This window comes from Oncorhynchus keta, unplaced genomic scaffold, assembly GCF_023373465.1.
Source record: "Oncorhynchus keta strain PuntledgeMale-10-30-2019 unplaced genomic scaffold, Oket_V2 Un_contig_1319_pilon_pilon, whole genome shotgun sequence".
Classification (NCBI taxonomy): domain Eukaryota; kingdom Metazoa; phylum Chordata; class Actinopteri; order Salmoniformes; family Salmonidae; genus Oncorhynchus; species Oncorhynchus keta.
Genome location: NW_026278147.1, coordinates 215315 through 233113, shown reverse-complemented (window position 1 = coordinate 233113; position 17799 = coordinate 215315). Strand labels below are relative to the sequence as shown.

Genomic DNA, 17799 nt, shown 5'->3' with positions numbered 1-17799 from the left:
TCTGGGGGTGTCCTCGGATGGGGCCACAGTGTCTCCTGACCCCTCCTGTCTCAGCCTCCAGTATTTATGCTGCAGTAGTTTGTGTGTCGGGGGGCTAGGGTCAGGTTGTTATATCTGGAGTACTTCTCCTGTCCTATTCGGTGTCCTGTGTGAATCTAAGTGTGCGTTCTCTAATTCTCCCCTTCTCTCTCTCTCGGAGGACCTGAGCCCTTGGACCATGCCCCAGGACTACCTGACATGATGACTCCTTGCTGTCCCCAGTCCACCTGGCCGTGCTGCTGCTCCAGTTTCAACTGTTCTGCCTTATTATTATTCGACCATGCTGGTCATTTATGAACATTTGAACATCTTGGCCATGTTCTGTTATAATCTCCACCCGGCACAGCCAGAAAAGGACTGGCCACCCCACATAGCCTGGTTCCTCTCTAGGTTTCTTCCTAGGTTTTGGCCTTTCTAGGGAGTTTTTACTAGCCACTGTGCTTCTACACCTGCATTGCTTGCTGTTTGGGGTTTTAGGCTGGGTTTCTGTACAGCACTTTGAGATATCAGCTGATGTACGAAGGGTTATATAAATACATTTGATTTGATTTGATTTAGGATAGTCAGTTTTACGAGGGCATGTTTGGCAGCATGAGTGAAGGATGCTTTGTTGTGAAATAGGAAGCCGATTCTAGATTTAATTTTGGATTGGAGATACTTAACCTGTTAAGTCGACCCTCTACTTTTTCGAACATTCTGTTAAAAATCGCGCAACATTTCAGCGCCCTGCTACTCAGGCCAGGAATATAGTATATGCATATGATTAGTATGTGTGGATAGAAAACACTCAGACGTTTATAAAACTGGTTAAATCACGGCTGTGACTATAACAGAACGTGCGTTTCATCGAAAAGTGCATGAAAATCTGATCACTGAAAATGGAAATTACATTTACATTTAAGTCATTTAGCAGACGCTCTTATCCAGAGCGACTTACAAATTGGTGCATAAATATCCATGTGCGACTTCAAGGAATTGTTCAAAGTGAACCGAATTAAATGAGGCCGAGGTTGCAGTGCCTACAGCTTCCACAGGTTGTCTAGAGTCTTGTCATTTGATTCAGCTTTGATTCTTGGTCTAACCGAATCAAGGGAATCGATTCCCTCCGGTCTCCGACCGGATGTTTTGGTCGAGCTCTCTCCAAGACATTTTTTCGAGACAGACACCTATAGAATTGACATGGCCTCCTGATGAATTTTATCGCTTATTAACGTGTACTAATACCTAAAGTTGCATTACAAAAGTATTTTGAAGTGTTTTGTGAAAGTTTATCGTCGACTTTTTGAATTTTAAAAAATGACGTTACGTTATGAAACGCTATTTTTTTCCGTTTATCACACAGTCTTCATAGATCGATATCTAGGCTATATATGGACCAATTTAATCGAAAAAAAGAGCCAATAGTGATTATGGGACATCTAGGAGTGCCAACAAAGAAGATGGTCAAAGGTAATTAATGTTTTATATTTTATTTGTGCGGTTTGTGTAGCGACGACTATGCTAATTATTTTGTTTACGTCCCCTGCTGGTCTTTTGGGGTGTTACATGCTATCAGATAATAGCTTCTCATGCTTTCGCCGAAAAGCATTTTAAAAATCTGACTCGTTGCCTGGATTCACAACGAGTGTAGCTTTAATTCAATACCCTGCATGTGTATTTTAATGAACGTTTGAGTTTTAACTAATACTATTAGCATTTAGCGTAGCGCATTTGCATTTCCAGAGCTCTAGATGGGACGCCTGCGTGCCAGATAAGACCAAGAGGTTAATGCCGGTCTGGAAGTAGAGTTTACAGTCTAACCAGACACCCAGGTATTTGTAGTTGTCCACATATTCTAGGTCAGAACTGTCCAGAGTAGTGATGCTGGATGGGCGGGCAGGTGCAGGCAGCAATCGGTTGAAGAGCATACAATTAGTTTTACTTGCATTTAAGAGCAGTTGAAGGCCACGGAAGGAGAGTTGTATGGCATTGAAGCTCGTCTGGAGGTTAGTTAGCACAGTGTCCAAAGAAGGGCCAGAAGTATAAAGAATGGTGTCGTCTGCGTAGAGGTGGATTAGAGAATCACCAGCAGCAAGAGAGACATCATTGATGTATACAGAGAAGAGAGTCAGCCTGAGAATTGAACCCTGTGACACCCCCATAGAGACTGCCAGAGGTCCGGTCAAACAGACCCTCCGATTTGACACACTGAACTCTATCAGAGAAGTAGTTGGTGAACCAGGCGAACCATTTGAGAAACCAAGGCTGTTGAGTCTGCCGATAAGAATGTGGTGATTGTCAGAGTCGAAAGCCTTGGCCAGGTCGATGAAGACGGCTGGACAGTGTTGTCTCTTATCGATGGCAGTTATGATATCGTTTAGGACCTTGAGCTTGGCTGAGGTGTACCCATGACCAGCTCGGATGCCAGATTGCATAGCGGAGAACGTACGGTGGGATTCGAAATGGTCTGTTAACTTGGCTTTCGAAAACCTTAGAAAGGCAGGGTAGGATAGATACAGGTCTGTAGCAGTTTGGGTCTCGTGTCTCCCCCTTTGAAGGGGGGATGACCGCGGCAGCTTACTAATCTTTGGGGATCTCAGGCGATACGAAAGAAAGGTTGAACAGGCGAGTAATAGGGTTTGCAACAATTTCTGCAGATCATTTTTTTGTAGGGGTCCAGAATTTGCAGCTCTTTCAGAACATCAGCTATCTGGATTTGGGTGAAGGAGAAATGGGGGAGGCTTTGGCAAGTTGCTGTGGGGGGTGCAGGGCAGTTGACCAAGGTATGGGTAGCCAGGTGGAACGCATGGCCAGCCGGAGAAAAATGCTTATTAAAATTCTCAAATATCGTGGATTTATCGGTGGTGACAGTGTTTCCTAGCCTAGGTGCAGTGGGCAGCTGGGAGGAGGTGCTCTTATTCGCCATGAACTTTTTTGAATTTGTGCTATTTGTAATTCCACTCACTACTTCTAGGTGTATACTCTGTTTATAACTCCACTCATTACTTGTAGCTGTATAGTCCGTTTGTAACCCATTAGACTATTAAAACCAGAATCAGAACAGAGACTAGAACTGGAATTAGAACCCATTAGACTATTAGAAGTAGAATCAGAACACAGAGTATTAGAACTGGAATTAGAACCTGTTGGAGTATTCTACAGTATATCTTCAGAACCCATCAGAGTATTTTCTACAGTATGCTGTATATCTCCATGGTAATACCTTGGCGAAGAGCTGCAGGGAGTCTGGGTGGTTGAGTTTCAGTTGGAGCTCCAGAGAGTGGAGGACTGTTTCCTGTAGCTCCTCAATGGGCTTCACATTCAGCAGGCCTGGACGATCTACACACACACACACACACACACACACACACACACACACACACACACACACACACACACACACACACACACACACACACACACACACACACACACACACACACACACACACACACACACACACACACACACAGGATGTGTCAGCTTGAGGCTTTCAGCACAACTTGTTTAATGCTGGACTGAGAGCTGAGGTTGATATGTGTGTGAAAGGGGAATGTGTCTGATAAAGTCATGATTTAAATAAATAAGCCTGGTTAAAATGCATGATGTATGCGTGTTGTATAGGGTACAATACAAGGAGTGTTGTTAAGAGTACCAGGAGTGTTGTATAGAGTATCAGGAGTGTTGTATAGAGTACCAGGAGTGTTGTATAGGGTACCAGGAGTGTTGTATAGGGTACCAGAAGTGTTGTATAGGGTAGAGTAAATCAAATCAAAATCAAATCTATTTGTCAAATACACATGGTTAGCAGATGTTAATGCGAGTGTAGCGAAATGCTTGTGCTTCTAGTTCCGACAATGCAGTGATAACCAACGAGTAATCTAACCTAACAATTCCAAAACTACTACCTTATACACACACACAAGTGTAAAGGGATAAAGAATATGTACATAAAGATATATGAATGAGTGATGGTACAGAACGGCATAGGCAAGATGCAGTAGATGGTATCGAGTACAGTATATACATATGAGATGAGTAATGTAGGGTATGTAAACATTATATTAAGTAGCATTTTAAAGTGGCTAGTGATATATTACATACATGGCTATATATATATATATATATTACATCAATTCCCATCAATTCCCATTATTAAAGTGGCTGGAGTTGAGTCCGTGTGTTGGCAGAAGCCACTCAATTTTAGTGGTGGCTGTTTAACAGTCTGATGGCCTTGAGATAGAAGCTGTTTTTCAGCCTCTCGGTCCCTGCTTTGATGCACCTGTACTGACCTCGCCTTCTGGATGATAGCGGGGTGAACAGGCAGTGGCTCGGGTGGTTGTTGTCCTTGATGATCTTTATGGCCTTCCTGTGACATCGGGTGGTGTAGGTGTCCTGGAGGGCAGGTAGTTTGCCCCCGGTGATGCGTTGTGCAGACCTCACTACCCTCTGGAGAGCCTTACGGTTGTGGGAGGAGAAGTTGCCGTATCAGGCGGTGATACAGCCCGACAGGATGCTCTCGATTGTGCATCTGTAGAAGTTTGTGAGTGCTTTTGGTGACAAGCCAAATTTCTTCCGCCTCCTGAGGCCTTTTTCACAACGCTGTCTGTGTGGGTGGACCAATTCAGTTTGTCCGCGATGTGTACGCCGAGGAACTTAAAACTTACTACCCTCTCCACTACTGTCCCATCGATGTGGATAGGGGGGTGCTCCTTCTGCTGTTTCCTGAAGTCTACAATCATCTCCTTTGTTTTGCTGACGTTGAGTGTGAGGTTATTTTCCTGACACCACACTCCGAGGGCCCTCACCTGCTCCCTGTAGGCAGTCTCGTCGTTGTTGGTAATCAAGCCTACCACTGTAGTGTCGTCCACAAACTTGATGATTGAGTTGGAGGCGTGCATGGCCACGCAGTCATGGGTGAACAGGGAGTACAGGAAAGGGCTCAGAACGCACCCTTTTGGGACCCCAGTGTTGAGGGTCAGTGGGGTGGAGATGTTGTTACCTACCCTCACCACCTCGGGGCGGCCAGTCAGAAAGTCCAGTACCCAGTTGCACAGGGCGGGGTCGAGACCCAGGGTCTCGAGCTTGATGACGAGTTTGGAGGGTACTATGGTGTTAAATGCTGAGCTGTAGTCGATGAACAGCATTCTCACATAGGTATTCCTCTTGTCCAGATGGGTTAGGGCAGTGTGCAGTGTGGTTGAGATTGCATCGTCTGTGGACCTATTTGGGCGCTAAGCAAATTGGAGTGGGTCTAGGGTGTCAGGTAGGGTGGAGGTGATATGGTCCTTGACTAGTCTCTCAAAGCACTTCATGATGACGGAAGTGAGTGCTACAGGGAGGTAGTCGTTTCGTTCAGTTACCTTAGCTTTCTTGGGAACAGGAACAATGGTGGCCCTCTTGAAGCATGTGGGAACAGCAGACTGGGATAAGGATTGATTGAATATGTCCGTAAACACACCAGCCAGCTGGTCTGCGCATGCTCTGAGGGCGCGGCTGGGGATGCCGTCTGGGCCTGCAGCCTTGCGAGGGTTGACACGTTTAAATGTTTTTGTCACGTCGGCTGCAGTGAAGGAAAGTCCGCAGGTTCTGGTTGCGGGCCGTGTCAGTGGCACTGTATTGTCCTCAAAGCGGGCAAAAAAGTTATTTAGTCTGCCTGGGTGCAAGACATGCTGGTCCGTGATGGGGCTGGTTTTCTTCTTGTAATCCGTGATTGACTGTAGACCCTGCCACATACCTCTTGTGTCTGAGCCGTTGAATTGTGACTCTACTTTGTCTCTATACTGAGGCTTAGCTTGTTTGATTGCCTTTCGGAGGGAATAAATTACCTTTCCCTGGTTAAAAGCAGTGGTTTGCGCTTTCAGTTTCACGCGAATGCTGCCATCAATCCACGGTTTCTGGTTTGGGAATGTTTTTTATCGTTGCTATGGGAACAGTCCGCGTGATCGAAGCAGTCTTGAAGCGTGGAATGAGATTGGTCGGACCAGCGTTGAACAGACCTGAGCGCGGGAGCTTCTTGTTTTAGTTTCTGTCTGTAGGCATGGAGCAACAAAATGGAGTCATGGTCAGCTTTTCTGAAAGGAGGGCGGGGGAGGGCTTTTTATGCGTAGCGGAAGTTAGAATAGCAATGATCCAAGGTTTTACCAGCCCTGGTTGCGTAACCGATATGCTGATACAATTTAGGGAGTCTTGTTTTCAGATTAGCCTTGTTAAAATCCCCAGCTACAATGAATGCAGCCTCCGGATATGTGGTTACCAGTTTGCAAAGAGTCAAATAAAGTTCGTTCAGGGCCATCGATATGTCTGCTTGGGGGGGGGGGGGGGAATATATACGGCTGTGATTATAATCGAAGAGAATTTCCTTGGTAGATAATGCAGACGACATTTGATTGTGAGGAATTCTAAGTCAGGTGAACAGAAGGACGTGAGTTCCTGTATGTTGTTGTGACCACACCATTTCTCGTTAACCATAAGGCATACGCCCCCGCCCCTCTTCTTACCAGAAAGCTGTTTGTTTCTGTCGGCGCGATGCGTGAAGAAACCAGCTGGCTGCACCAATTCCGTTAGTGTCTCTCGAGTGAGCCATGTTTCCGTGAAGCAAAGAATGTTACAGTCTCTTATGTCTCTCTGGAATGCTACCCTTGCTCGGATTTCATCAACCTTGTTGTCAAGAGACTGGACATTGGCCAGTAATATGCTAGGGAGTGTTGGGTAGGCTAGAGTACCAGGAGTGTTGTATAGAGTACCACGAGTGTTGGGTAGGGTAGAGTACCAGGAGTGTTGGGTAGGGTAGAGTACCAGGAGTGTTGGGTAGGGTAGAGTACCAGGAGTGTTGGGTAGGGTAGAGTACCAGGAGTGTTGGGTAGGGTAGAGTACCAGGAGTGTTGGGTAGGGTAGAGTACCAGGAGTGTTGGGTAGGGTAGAGTACCAGGAGTGTTGTGTAGGGTAGAGTACCAGGAGTGTTGTATAGGGTAGAGTACCAGGAGTGTTGGGTAGGGTAGAGTACCAGGAGTGTTGTATAGGGTACCAGGAGTGTTGTGTAGGGTAGAGTACCAGGAGTGTTGGGTAGGTTAGAGTACCAGGAGTGTTGGGTAGGGTAGAGTACCAGGAGTGTTGGGTAGGGTAGAGTACCAGGAGTGTTGGGTAGGGTAGAGTACCATGCAGAGAGAGAGGTCCATATAGAAATAGTTTGTCTAGATCGGTGTGGAAGACCTTGACTCTCCTTGCACAGAGCCCTGACCTCAATCCCATTGAACACCTTTGGGATTTATTGGAACACCGACTGTGAGCCAGGCCTAATCGCCTGAACATCAGTGCCCGACTTTACTAATGCTCTTGTGGCTGAATGGAAGCAAGTCCCTGCAGCAATATTCCAACATGTAGTGGATAGCCTTCCCAGAAGAGTGGAGGCTGTTATAGCAGCAAAGGGGGGACCAACTCCATTTGATGCCCATGATTTTGTAATTAGATATTCGAACAGCACGTGTCCACATACTTTTGGTAATGTAGCGTACATGTCTTGTTGTGGACAAGACCCACCTGGCTCCCCTAACGGTAACCCCTCTAGTCAATATGCATATAAGTGATGGAGCTAAAGGCTAGAGCTGCCACGTTCAAGGATCATGACACTAATCTGGACGCTTATAAGAAATCCGGCTATGCCCTCCTACGTACCATCAAACAGACAAAGCGTCAATACAGGATGAAGATCGAATCCTACTACAGGATCGAATCCTCTGGCGCTCGTCAGATGTGGTATGGTTTACAAATTATCATGGATTACAAATGGAAACCGAGCCGATGCACTTTCTAATGAAGTCGCTCACCGAATCAGCGTATTGGTCAATGCTGTTGTTGGACGCAATGCGGAACATATCCCAGTCCACGTGATCGAAGCAGTCTCGAAGCGTGGAATCAGATTAGTCGGACCAGCGTTGAACAGACCTGAGCGCTGGAGTTTCTTTTTTTAGTTTCTGTCTGTAGGCTGGAAGCAACAAAATGGAGTCGTGGTCAGCTTTCCCGAAAGGAGGGCGGGGGAGGGCCTTATATGCGTCGCGGAAGCTACAATAATAATGATCTAGTGTTTTACCAGCCCTGGTTGCGCAATCGATATGCTGATAGAATTTAGGGGGTCTTGTTTTCAGATTAGCCTTGTTAAAATCCCCAGCAACAATGAATGCATCCTCAGGATATGTGGTTTCCAGTGGGGGGGTTAGGGGTGATTATAATCGAAGAGAATTATCTTGCTAACACGTAAAAAAACGAAATACTGCATAGTTTTCTAGGAACGCAAAGCGAGGTGACCATCTCTGTCGGAAGTTCAATCAGCCGTGAGCTACCCAGTGATATGGGCGTACCAGATTAGCTAAATGCCTTCTATGCTCGCTTCGAGGTAAGCAACACTGAACCATGCATGAGAGCACCAGCTGTCTAGACGACTGTGTGATCACGCTCTTCACAGTGTCTTCCCTGACATTTTCAACCTCTCCCTGATCCAGTCTGTAATACCTACAGGTTTCAAGCAGACCACCATAGTCCCTGTACCCAAGAACGCCAAGGTAAACTACCTAAATGCCTTCCACCCAGTAGGACTCATATCTGAACCCATAAATTATTTTGAAAGGTTGGTCATGGCTCACAGTATCCTGGAAACCCTAGACTCACTCCATTTCGCATTCCGCCCCACACAATCTCTATTGCACTCCACCCTGCCCTTTTCCACCGAGACAAAATGAACACCTATGTGAAATGCTGTTCATTGACTACAGCTCATCACGAAGCTAATGACCCTGGGACTGCAACTGGTTCCTGGACTTCCTGACGGGCCGACCCCAGGTGGTGAGGGTAGGCAACAACACATCCACCACGCTGACCATCCCTCCTGTACTTCCTGTTCACCCACGACTGCATGGCCAAGCACGACTCCAACCCCATCAATACGTTTGCAGACGGCACGATAGTGGTAGGCCTGATCACTGACAACGATGAGACAACCTATAGGGAGGAGGTCAGAGACCTGGCAGTGTGGTGCCAGGACAACAACCTCTTCCTCAATGTGAGTAAGACAAAGGAGTTGATCGTGGACTATAGGAAAAGGAGGGCCGAACACGCCCCCATTTACATTGACAGGGCTCTAGTGGATCGGGTCGAGAGCGTCAAGTTCCTTCACTAAGGAACTATCATGGTCCAAGCACACCAAGACAGTAGTGAAGAGGGCACAAAAATGCACATTCTCCCTCAGGGATAGAGAGAGCGATATAGATAGATGACACTGACACATTGGAAAGAATTAACAGAAAAACAGAGCAAACTAGAATGCTATTTGGCCTTAAATAGAGAGTACACAGTGGCAGAAAACCTGAACACTGACTGACCCAAACTTAAGGAAAGCTTTGACTATGTACAGACTCAGTGAGTCTGCTATTGAGAAAGGCTGCCGTAGGCAGACATGGCTCTCAAGAGAAGACAGGCTATGTGCTCACTGCCCACAAAATGAGGTGGAAACTGAGCTGCATTTCCTAACCTCCTGCCCAATGTATGACCATATTAGAGACGCATATTTCCCTCAGATTACACAGATCCACAAAGAATTTGAAAACAAATCCAATTTTGATAAACTCCCATATCTACTGGATGAAATTCCACAGTGTGCCATCACAGCAGCAATATTTGTGACCTGTTGCCACAAGAAAAGGGCAACCAGTGAAGAACAAACACCATTGTAAATACAACACATCTTAATGCTTATTTATTTTCCCTTGTAACAATGTACAAATGGTTAAAGTACACAACACTGTATATATATATATGATGACATTTGTTGTTATTGTTTTGAAACTTCTGTATGTGTAATGATTACTATTCATTTGTATTGTTTATTTCAATTTTGTATATTATCTACCTCACTTGCTTTGGCAATGTTAACACATGTTTCCCAATAAAGCCCCTTGAATTGAATTGATGAACAGAGAGAGCAATGTAGATAGATGAATAGAGAGAGAGAGAGAGAGAGAGAGAGAGTGAGGGAGGGAGAGAAATAGCGAGCGATAGAGAGAGTTCAAGGTTGGAGTATTATCAAACAGTAAAGCCACTGCTCACCGATCAATCTAAAGGTAAATTGTATAATCTGTGAGTGAGTGAGTGAGTGAGTGAGTGAGTGAGTGGCGGGGTGGTGGGGTAGTATTGTGACTCAGCAGTAGGCTATGGTGTATAATGAAGCACTGACCCTAATATAACCCTTACATAATCGTAATATAAAACTAAACCTAATATAACTCTAACCCTAATATAACCCTAACGTAACCATAACCCTAACAGACTGGGGTCTGTTGGTCAGGAAGTCCAAAGTCCAGTTACAGAGAGAGGGGCTGATCCCTAGGTCATGGAGTTTGGTGACCAGCCTAGAGAATGCTGAGCTAAAGTCTATGAACAGCATTCTCACATAGGTGTTGGTTTTGTCCTGGTGAGTCAGGGTAGAGTGTAAAGCTGTGGAGATGGCTTCCTCTGTAGACCTGTTCGGTTGGTCGGCAAACTGGTGGGGATCCAGCGTTGAGGGAGGCAGGACATAAGGTAGGTCAAAACCAGTCTTTCGAAGCACTTCAGGATCGTGGGGGTGAGTGCAACAGGTCGGATGTCATTCAGGCTTAATGTGGTCGACTGCTTCAGTACTGGCACAATGGTTGCGGACTTAAAGCACGTGGGGACAACCACCTGGGCCAGTGACAGGTTGAAAATGTTAGTGAAGACCTCGGCCAGCTGCCCAGCACATGCTCTGAGCACACGACCGGGGAAGCCATCAGGACCAGCAGCCTTGCATGCATTCACCCTGCTCAGTGCAGACAACACATCTGCAATGGATAATCTGAGGGGAGGTCGTTTGGGGGGAGCTCAGCTTTGATGGCTGGATCTTTGTTGTCCCTGTCGAAGTGAGCATAGAACCTGTTTAACTCATTGGCGAGGGAGACGTCACTGGCTGTGGGGGTAGGGTTTCTTGGCCGGTAGTCTGTGATGGCTTGGATGCCCTTCCACATGCGTCGAGGATCGGAGATGTTGTTGAAGTGCTCCTCAATCCGCAGTTTGTGGTCATGTTTAGCCATCTTGATTCCCTTTTTCAGATTGGCCCTGGATGAGCTGTAGGCTTCCGCATCGCCAGATCTGAAAGCAGCGCTGCGTGCCTTTAGCAGTAGTAGGACCTCTCCGTTCATTCAAGGCTTCTGGTTGGGGAAGCTCTTTATTAGTTCATGGGTGGTGACGTTGTTGATGCAGATGTTAATGTAATCCAGAATGGAAGAAGCATATGTTTCAATGTCCATATGGGAGTCGAAAGTGGCCTGAGTGGCAAACAATCTCCAGTCTGTGTGTTTAAACTGGTGCTGTAGTAATGAGTCTGACCCATCTGGCCACACTTTGACTTGGTTTCACAAGTTTAATAAGGGGTAAATGCTTGGGGAGTAGGAACAGTGAAAGGTGATCAGACTGTCCCATGTGGGGGAGGGGAATGGCTTTGTAAGACTCCAGAATGTTTGTGTACACGGGGTCTAGTGTATTGTCTCCTCTAGTGGGACAGGAGACATTTTGGTGGAATTTGGCAAAAACAGTTTTACAATTTGAGTGGTTAAAATCCCCTGCAATAATAAAAGCACCATTAGGATGTGCAGTGTTCTGCTTGCTCATAGCAACCTGCAGTTCTTTCATTGCTAGTTTAGCATTAGCATCCGGAGGTATATAGGCTGCAGTAAAAAAGGCTAGGTAGTAAAAGCCGATGTGGGGTTATCTTTTGCCTAGCCCGGAGGCCGCCCCGCTTCCCATGCCTTTGTTTGAGATCTCGACGCCGCCTCCGGGCACTTCCTCTCGACAATGTTTCAGTCTCCCGGGGTGTCTTCGCGATCTCTCGTGGAAGTTGTACGTTGTGCATTGTGTTCCAGTATCCAGGAGTTCTTGTCAGCTGTATAGAGTGTACATCAGGCTGTACTGAGTGAATAAATTAAGAACTATTAAGTAAATTACTGCTAATTCGCGTTGTACACGCGTCGCCATGACATGGGCCATTGGTATGTAACCAACAATAATATAACCCTAACCATAATACAAGACAAATATAACCCTAACCCTAATATAACCCTAACCCTAATATAACCCTAACCCTAATATAACCCTAACCATAATATAAACCTAACCATAATACAAGACAAATATAACCCTAACACTAATATAACCCTAACCCTAATATAACCCTAACCCTAATATAACCCTAACCATAATATAAACCTAACCATAATACAAGACAAATATAACCCTAACCCTAATATAACCCTAACCCTAATATAACCCTAACCCTAATATAACCCTAACCATAATACAAGACAAATATAACCCTAACCCTAATATAACCCTAACCCTAATATAACCCTAACCCTAATATAACCCTAACCCTAATATAACCCTAACCCTAATATAACCCTAACCCTAATATAACCCTAACCATAATACAAGATAAATATAACCCTAACACTAATATAACCCTAACCCTAATATAACCCTAACCATAATACAAGACAAATATAACCCTAACCCTAATATAACCCTAACCCTAACATAACCCTAACCCTAATATAACCCTAACCCTAATATAACCCTAACCCTAATATAACCCTAACCATAATACAAGATAAATATAACCCTAACACTAATATAACCCTAACCCTAATATAACCCTAACCCTAATATAACCCTAACCATAATACAAGACAAATATAACCCTAACCCTAATATAACCCTAACCCTAACATAACCCCAACCCTAATATAACCCTAACCCTAATATAACCCTAACCCTAATATAACCCTAACCATAATACAAGACAAATATAACCCTAACACTAATATAACCCTAACCCTAATATAACCCTAACCCTAATATAACCCTAACCATAATACAAGACAAATATAACCCTAACACTAATATAACCCTAACCCTAATATAACCCTAACCCTAATATAACCCTAACCATAATACAAGACAAATATAACCCTAACACTAATATAACCCTAACCCTAATATAACCCTAACCCTAATATAACCCTAACCATAATACAAGACAAATATAACCCTAACACTAATATAACCCTAACCCTAATATAACCCTAACCCTAATATAACCCTAACCATAATACAAGACAAATATAACCCTAACCCTAATATAACCCTAACCCTAATATAACCCTAAGCCTAATATAACCTTAACCATAATACAAGACAAATATAACCCTAACCCTAACCCTAACATAACCCTAACCATAATACAAGACAAATATAACCCTAACCCTAATATAACCCTAACCCTAATATAACCCTAACCATAATACAAGACAAATATAACCCTAACCCTAATATAACCCTAACCCTAATATAACCCTAAGCCTAATATAACCTTAACCATAATACAAGACAAATATAACCCTAACCCTAACATAACCCTAACATAACCCTAACCATAATACAAGACAAATATAACCGTAGCCCTAATATAACCCTAACCCTAATATAACCCTAACCCTAATATAACCCTAAGCCTAATATAACCTTAACCATAATACAAGACAAATATAACCCTAACCCTAACATAACCCTAACATAACCCTAACCATAATACAAGACAAATATAACCGTAGCCCTAATATAACCCTAACCCCAATAAAACCCTAATATAACCCGAACCCTAATATAACCCTGACCCTAATATAACCATAACCATAATATAACCCTAACCATGATATAACCCTAACCATAATACAAGACAAATATAACCCCTAACCATAATATAACCCTAACCCTAATATAACCCTAAGCCTAATATAACCCTAACCCCAATATAACCCTAACCCCAATATAACCCTAACCCTAATATAACCCTAACCCTAATATAACCCCAATATAACCCTAACCCCAATATAACCCTAACCCTAATATAACCCTAACCATAATACAAGACAAATATAACCCTAACATAACCCTAACCCTAATAACCCTAAGTCTAATATAACCCTAAGCCTAATATAACCCTAAGCCTAATATAACCCTAACCCTAAATATAACCCTAATATAACACAAACTTTAATACAAGACAAATATAACCCTAACCATAATACAAGACACATATAACCCTAACCCTAACATAACCCTAACCCTAATATAACCCTAACCCTAATATAACCCTAACCCCAATATAACCCTAACCCTAATATAACCCTAACCCTAATATAACCCTAACCATAATATAAACCTAACCATAATACAAGAAAAATATAACCCTAACCATAATATAACCCTAACCATAATACAAGACAAATATAACCCTAACCATAATATAACCCTAACCCTAATATAACCCTAACCCTAACATAACCCTAACCATAATACAAGAAAAATATAACCCTAACCATAATATAACCCTAACCCTAATATAACCCTAACATAACCCTAACCATAATACAAGAAAAATATAACCCTAACCATAATATAACCCTAACCCTAATATAACCCTAACCATAATACAAGAAAAATATAACCCTAAGCCTAATATAACTCTAACCCTAATATAACACAAACCATAATACAAGACAAATATAACCCTAACCCTAACATAACCCTAACCCTAACATAACCCTAACCCTAATATAACCCTAACCCTAATATAACCCTAACATAACCCTAACCATAATACAAGAAAAATATAACCCTAACCATAATATAACCCTAACCCTAATATAACCCTAACCATAATACAAGAAAAATATAACCCTAAGCCTAATATAACTCTAACCCTAATATAACACAAACCATAATACAAGACAAATATAACCCTAACCCTAACATAACCCTAACCCTAATATAACCCTAACCCTAATATAACCCTAACCCTAATATAACCCTAACCATAATACAAGAAAAATATAACCCTAACCCTAACATAACCCTAACCATAAAACAAGACAAATATAACCCTAACCCTAACATAACCCTAACCCTAATATACCCCTAACCCTAATATAACCCTAACCCTAATATAACACAAGACAAATATAACCCTAACCATAATATAACCCTAACCATAATACAAGACAAATATAACCCTAACCCTAATATAACCCTAACCCTAATATAACCCTAACCCTAACATAACCCTAACCCTAATATAACCCTAACCCCAATATAACCCTAACCCTAATATAACCCTAACCCTAATATAACCCCAACCATAATATAACCCTAACCATAATACAAGACAAATATAACCCTAACCATAATATAATCCTAACCCTAATATAACCCTAACCATAATATAACCCTAACCATAATATAACCCTAACCCTAACATAACCCTAACCATAATACAAGAAAATTATAACCCTAACCATAATATAACCCTAACCCTAATATAACCCTAACATAACCCTAACCATAATACAAGAAAAATATAACCCTAACCATAATATAACCCTAACCCTAATATAACCCTAACCATAATACAAGACAAATATAACCCTAACCCTAACATAACCCTAACCCTACAAGACAAATATAACCCAAGCCCTAATATAATCCTAAGCGTAATATAACCCTAACATAACACAAACCATAATACAAGACAAATATAACCCTAACCATAATATAACCCTAACCATAATACAAGAAAAATATAACCCTAACCCTAACATAACCCTAACCCTACAAGACAAATATAACCCAAGCCCTAATATAACCCTAACCCCAATATAAGCCTAACCCTAATATAACCCAAACCCTAATATAACCCAAACCCTAATATAACCCTAACCATAATACAAGACAAATATAACCCTAACCCTAACATAACCCTAACCCTAATATAACCCTAACCCCAATATAACCCCAACCCCAATATAACCCTAACCCTAATATAACCCTGACCCTAATATAACCCTAACCCTAATATAACCCTAACCATAGTATAACCCTAACCATAATACAAGACAAATATAACCCTAAGCCTAATATAACCCTAACCCTAATATAACCCTAACCATAATACAAGACAAATATAACCCTAAGCCTAATATAACCCTAACCCTAATATAACCCTAACCCTAATATAACCCTAACCATAATACAAGACAAATATAACCCTAACCCTAACATAACCCTAACCCTAATATACCCCAAACCCTAATATAACCCTAAGCCTAATATAACCCTAACCCTAATATAACCCTAACCCTAATATAACACAAGACAAATATAACCCTAACCCTAATATAACCCTAACCATAATATAACCCTAACCATAATACAAGACAAATATAACCCTAACCATAATACAAGACAAATATAACCCTAACCTCAATATAACCCTAACCCTAACATAACCCCAACCCTAATATAACCCTAACCCTAATATAACACAAACCATAATACAAGACAAATATAACCCTAACCACAATACAAGAAAAATATAACCCTAACCATAATATAACCCTAACCCTAATACAACCCTAACCATAATACAAGACAAATATAACCCTAACCCTAACATAACCCTAACCCTAATATAACCCTAACCCTAATATAACCCAAACCCTAATATAACCCTAACCATAATACAAGACAAATATAACCCTAACCCTAACATAACCCTAACATAACCCGGACCCTAATATAACCCTAACCCCAATATAACCCTAACCATAATACAAGACAAATATAACCCTAACCCTAATATAACCCTAACCCTAACATTTACATTTACATTTAAGTCATTTAGCAGACGCTCTTATCCAGAGCGACTTACAAATTGGTGCATACACCTTATGACAACCAGTGGAACAGCCACTTGCATCTAAATCTTGTTGGGGGAGAAAGGGGGGTGAGAAGGATTACTTACCCTTACTTACCCTATCCTAGGTATTCCTTGAAGAGGTGGGGTTTCAGGTGTCTCCGGAAGGTGGTGATTGACTCCGCTGTCCTGGCGTCGTGAGGGAGTTTGTTCCACCATTGGGGGCCAGAGCAGCGAACAGTTTTGACTGGGCTGAGCGGGAACTGTACTTCCTCAGTGGTAGGGAGGCGAGCAGGCCAGAGGTGGATGAACGCAGTGCCCTTGTTTGGGTGTAGGGCCTGATCAGAGCCTGGAGGTACTGAGGTGCCGTTCCCCTCACAGCTCCGTAGGCGAGCACCATGGTCTTGTAGCGGATGCGAGCTTCAACTGGAAGCTACTACTTCCGGTGCCGACAGAGATGGCCGCCTCTCTTCGCGTTCCAAGGAAACTATGCAGTTTTTTGTTTTTTTTACGTGTTATTTCTTACATTAGTACCCCAGGTCATCTTAGGTTTCATTACATACAGTCGAGAAGAACTACTGAATATAAGATCAGCGTCAACTCACCATCAGTACGACCAAGAATATGTTTTCCGCGACGCGGATCCTGTGTTCTGCCTTACAAACAGGTCAACGGAATGGATTCCATGCAGCGACCCCAAAAAACGACTTCGTAAAAGAGGGAAACGTAGCGGTCTTCTGGTCAGACTCCGGACACGGGCACATCGTGCACCACTCCCTAGCATTCTTCTTGCCAATGTCCAGTCTATTGACAACAAGGTTGATGAAATCCGAGCAAGGGTAGCATTCCAGAGGGACATCAGAGACTGTAACGTTCTCTGCTTCACAGAAACATGGCTCACTGGAGAGACGCTATCCGGGCGGTGCAGCCAACGGGTTTCTCCACGCATCGCGCCGACAGAAACAAACATC

At 42.9% G+C, this 17799-nt stretch overlaps 1 protein-coding gene across 1 annotated transcript in view; it reads right to left on the bottom strand.

Moving 5' to 3' along the window:
• Positions 1-17799, bottom strand: part of pparg (peroxisome proliferator-activated receptor gamma) — a 171306-nt gene that overhangs the window by 21294 nt on the left and 132213 nt on the right. The window contains exon 8 of the mRNA XM_052501281.1: positions 3242-3357. Coding sequence (XP_052357241.1) covers positions 3242-3357 — 116 coding nt within the window. The remainder of the gene's footprint in view (positions 1-3241; positions 3358-17799) is intronic.